Source organism: Cyprinodon variegatus, unplaced genomic scaffold (genome assembly GCF_000732505.1).
Source record: "Cyprinodon variegatus isolate N-32 unplaced genomic scaffold, C_variegatus-1.0 Scaffold1321, whole genome shotgun sequence".
Lineage (NCBI taxonomy): Eukaryota > Metazoa > Chordata > Actinopteri > Cyprinodontiformes > Cyprinodontidae > Cyprinodon > Cyprinodon variegatus.
The window spans coordinates 84,619-85,893 of NW_015151774.1; the positions used below are offsets into that span (position 1 = coordinate 84,619).

The 1,275-nt window shown below is 52.5% G+C and overlaps 1 protein-coding gene across 1 annotated transcript in view; it reads left to right on the forward strand.

Annotated features, from left to right (window-relative positions):
- The window catches only part of LOC107102792 (atrial natriuretic peptide-converting enzyme-like), a 23,171-nt gene that overhangs the window by 2,181 nt on the left and 19,715 nt on the right, over nt 1–1,275 (forward strand). Inside the window, exon 2 of the mRNA XM_015402224.1 lies at nt 909–1,056. Within this exon, the coding sequence (XP_015257710.1) occupies nt 909–1,056 (148 nt within the window). The remainder of the gene's footprint in view (nt 1–908; nt 1,057–1,275) is intronic.

Sequence of the window (1,275 nt, forward strand, 5' to 3'; positions counted from 1 at the left end):
GGTTCTATGCCTGGTTCTATGCTGGGTTCTATGCCTGGTTCTATGCTGGGTTCTATGCCTGGTTCTATGCTGGGTTCTATGCCTGGTTCTATGCTGGGTTCTATGCCTGGTTCTACGCTGGGTTCCAGGTTCTGTTTCATCCTGGTTCTGGTTTTCCAGAGGGAAGCGTTTCCAGCCCATAATACTTTCCTGGTGATCAGATGTGGATCAGACATTCATGGGTTGATCCGATTGGTTCCAGCGGTTCTGTGGTTCTGTGATAAACGGGTTCATTCCCCTAAATCGGAACCATCTGTCCTCCAGGATCAGAGTTAAACTCTCTGGGTTTGTTTTTGTTTCCCTCTGGGTTTGATAAACTGACAGATTCCCCCTCGGTTCTACAGAACTTTCCTCAGAACCACCTTACCTCAGCAGCTCCTGCTCTCTAACAGGTGATAATCAGACACCCTGCCTGCAGGTGTTCAGCTGAACCGGGTCCATCAGAACCATCAGCTCCTCCGACGGCTGTAGAACCACAACCAGCCTGGTTCTGAAGCTGGGTTCCAGAACCAGTATAAAGCTGGACTCCTCGGTATCAGACCAGCAGATCTGACTGGTTCCCCTTAAAGACCAACCAGAGGCTGAAGTGGACCGGACCGGTATCTTCAGAACTAACTGGACCCAAATGCAGCTGGAGGGAATCAGTGTGACAGTAGAGCTGTTATCAGGCGGCCCCCGCCCCATAAATCACAGGGGGGTGGTGGGGGGGTGTTGTGTGTCTTCTTGTCATATCGCTACAAAAATAACTTCAGCGAGTCCAACGGAAACTCTCCCCCCCTCCTCCCCCCAGGCTGTATAAATAGACAGGGTGTGATGGGGGGTGAACATGTCCTGACAGCCCCCTAATCGGGGTTCTTCTGGTCCCCCAGAATCGTCCTGGAGGACCTGAGGCCAGGATGGAGCAGGAGGCGTGTCCTAAGGAGCTGGGCTCCACCAATCACCTGCGGCTGCTGCTCTACATCCTGATTCCCAGCGTCAGCCTGCTGGGGGCGCTGCTGCTGGGCCTGGCCCTCACAGGTACGTCCTCTCCATGACGACCTCTGACCCCACGCCTTTTCCCTACCTCCTTCACCTGGTTCACTTCATCCCTTCTTCATTTTGTCTTTCACTTTTTTCACTTCTTCTTTCATCAATCTTTCCTTCCTTCTTTTCACCCATAATCCATCCATCCATCATCCCTCCATCTATCCTCCCATCATCCCTCCATCCATCCATCATCATCCCTCCATCCATCCA